We start from the raw sequence: 2,955 nt of genomic DNA, 5'->3' as shown, positions 1-2,955 counted from the left end.
ACATTTAAAAAAAATTATCGGCTCCAGTATCGCCATTCATTCTACTGTTCATGAATAGTGAAAAACTTTATATTTTATTATATATAAAATAAGATAAGATAGGATAAGATGCTACATGTCTACATCATATTATATTCGAGGGCATATATTGTTCTTCACTCGGCTTAATTAGAAGAACATATGGTACTTATCATTATCAAAATGTTAAACAAGAAAATCCTTATCTTGCCACTAAATATTATCCAACTATGCACTCAAAAAAAAAAAAAAAATTTAACCACTCCCAACTTTTACTTTCCTGGGGGCCACTTTAATGGAGGAGACATACAAAAATCGTAGACCGGGCCCCACATCTGACAGCTGTTCTCTCCTTACCCACTAACCGAACCATCACCAGGAGAGGAATAATTAGGTGAATCAAGTATATCACATTACAAATTTATTTAATTAAAATATTTTAAATAATTTAAATAAAATTTTATGTAATATTTTAATTAATTTTATTTTTATAACAGAATATAAATTTAATTTTTTATATTTCCTTTAATATTATTAATATTAAAATTAATTTATATTTAATAATATTTAAATATTATATTTTTATTAAATAGATTATAAATAATATGATGCTCTAATTTACCTTAAAATTTCTCCCATCTAATGCCCTTGGATACCATTGGGCACATCGAAAATAAAATATAATTATGTCTTTATTGCCATTGGCCTATATATGTGTGTACATATAATTCTGCCACGTCATCCACTACCATCCAATCACATTCATCTCAGGCTTTTTTCCCCAAAAATAAATATATATATCTGGCTCCACTGGTCCTGTGGATCCCAGTCTCTTTGTCCGTTTACGATCATCCAAAACAATCATGAGTTGGACGAATCGAGACACGTCTGGGAGTTTCTAAATTCTAATAATGGTCGCGTTTGCATGTGATCCAGCCTCCCGTTCGCCGCTTAACAAACGATTTGGATTCGCCGCATGCACTGCCCAAGTAATAATTATGAATTATCCACTCACTATTATTAATTTTTTATTTCACTCAAATGTTTTTTAAACATTAAAGTCCTCAAAAATCAAAAGGCACATCGATTTCACAGATTTGCCCTGTGGCCCTAAAATATTTACAAAAATTGCCATTCTATCATCTCGTCGGGACAAAAACGCCGCCGTGTCTGGCTTCTGAACACACGTCGTCGAAACCAACCAATCTGCAATTTGCGCCGGTCATGGCAGGAACGACGACCGGAATGGTGTTTGCCTGAACCGGGTTCGTGGTTCGGCGATACGGCGCGAACCACTTTTTCTGCATGTATCGGTTTTTCCTCCAGGGCGGAACAGAGAGTCCTCTGCTCCGAAAGCATCTCTTTGCAGCGTTGCACATGGCCTGAACGATGCGTTTTAGCTCCTCCGCCGTGCCGACGAAGATGCTGGGAAGAGAGGAAAGAATCTCCGAGTACTTGCAAGTCGGCCGAGCAATCTCGAACTGGGCGGCGAAATCGATGTCAACGAAGTACCTGCTCTGCCACGATGATGAACCAGATTGGATCACGTCAATGAAGTCGTAGTTACCGGCGGTAACTCCACTGGATGAATCCCACCTGGTCTTGCATATCGCTGCATTGTGTCCTTTCTCTCTCAGAAACCCCATCACATTTCTCAGGAACACAGAAACGTTTCCCCGAAGAAACTCAAATTCCTCCACCGCCTCTGAAACGTGCGTGAGAAGCAGCTTCTGGTAAGAATCCATGTTGTTGGCGACACTCAATCTTCGTATCATATCGTCAATCAGCTCCGATCCATCGTCCTCTACGTCGACCCGATCCGGGTCCAACTCATTAGTCTCCGACTTACACTTAACCTCGTTGTCCTCCAGGAAATCGAGCACGAGCTCGGAAAGACACAGCGAGTCCCCGTCGCCATCTCCGGAATGTTCGCTTCCGCTGCTCCCGTAACTAAATTGCCGGTGATAATCTCCGACGAGACGAGCCTTGGCGTCGTCGTCAAGAGGGTCTGTGACCCGCTTCTTTCTCGTGAGATCCACCATTGATTCGAGCTGCAAAGACAATTAAAACCCAACTGTGCCTATAACAGAGCGAAAGCAAAAGCTCTGTACCCAGATGAACGATTTAAGAATTGTATTGGGTTGTATATATCGTGACGGGAGAGTCAAGTTCAGTCCGAAATGTGAATTCTGAAACCGTGAAGGTTAGGCGCTTCTTATAGAGGTGTCGACGATGAAGGGTTTAACGGAGAGTGTGGAGGAATTTTCTGGAGAATATTCTAGAGAGATTATTTCTGCACAGCTTCTTAAAATTTGACAAGAGAGAGAGAAATGTGGAAACGTGGAATGGACAAAGAGGGATATGCGGGTTGGATCCGAGAGGGAGATTTATAGATGCCGGGGCATATGCGAGCTGGTGACGTGTAGGAGCGTGATTTCACCGTGTGTTGATGAGAGAAGGGTGAGTCTGCACGAGCATGGCACGTGGATCAACTCATACACAGAACATACACAAATTACAATTATAATTATAATAAAATAAATTTTTAGGATTTCTATCCACTGATCCACAGGATTTCCTTCCATTGACCAATTTTAAAACTTAATTTTTTTCCACATAATTTTACCACTCGTGCAGCCCTCCCCCCCCCCCCAATAAAAAAAGACGTACAAATCCACCTATACACGTAAGCATGTAAATGCTAGTTTTAAACTTCAAATTTTTATAAGAAGAGGGAGATAGTACTGCTACTAAGGTTGATTAGTACAAAAGAATGGAATATATTAAAAAAAATAAAAGTATAAATAAAATCATCAAAATGTTGAGGAATCTATTTATAAGGAAAAATGATGATTTAGTTTATGAAATTAAAAGTTATGATTAATAAAATTTTTAAAGAGTATAATAATTCTCATATTTATGATATATAATATCAAA

The 2,955-nt window shown here is 38.8% G+C and overlaps 1 protein-coding gene across 1 annotated transcript; it reads right to left on the bottom strand.

Moving 5' to 3' along the window:
• Nucleotides 1-1,021: 1,021 nt before the first annotated feature.
• LOC129288644 (uncharacterized) lies at nt 1,022-2,372 on the bottom strand. Its single transcript, XM_054925324.1, has one exon. The coding sequence runs from the start codon at nt 2,058-2,060 to the stop codon at nt 1,158-1,160; it is 903 nt and encodes a 300-aa protein (XP_054781299.1). The 5' UTR covers nt 2,061-2,372; the 3' UTR covers nt 1,022-1,157.
• Nucleotides 2,373-2,955: the final 583 nt, after the last annotated feature.

The sequence above is a fragment of the Prosopis cineraria genome, unplaced genomic scaffold (genome assembly GCF_029017545.1).
Source record: "Prosopis cineraria cultivar Desert tree isolate PC_DT_omini unplaced genomic scaffold, ASM2901754v1 PC12, whole genome shotgun sequence".
Classification (NCBI taxonomy): domain Eukaryota; kingdom Viridiplantae; phylum Streptophyta; class Magnoliopsida; order Fabales; family Fabaceae; genus Prosopis; species Prosopis cineraria.
Note: the sequence above shows the minus strand (reverse complement) of the source record. Positions and strands in the feature narration are given on the sequence as shown.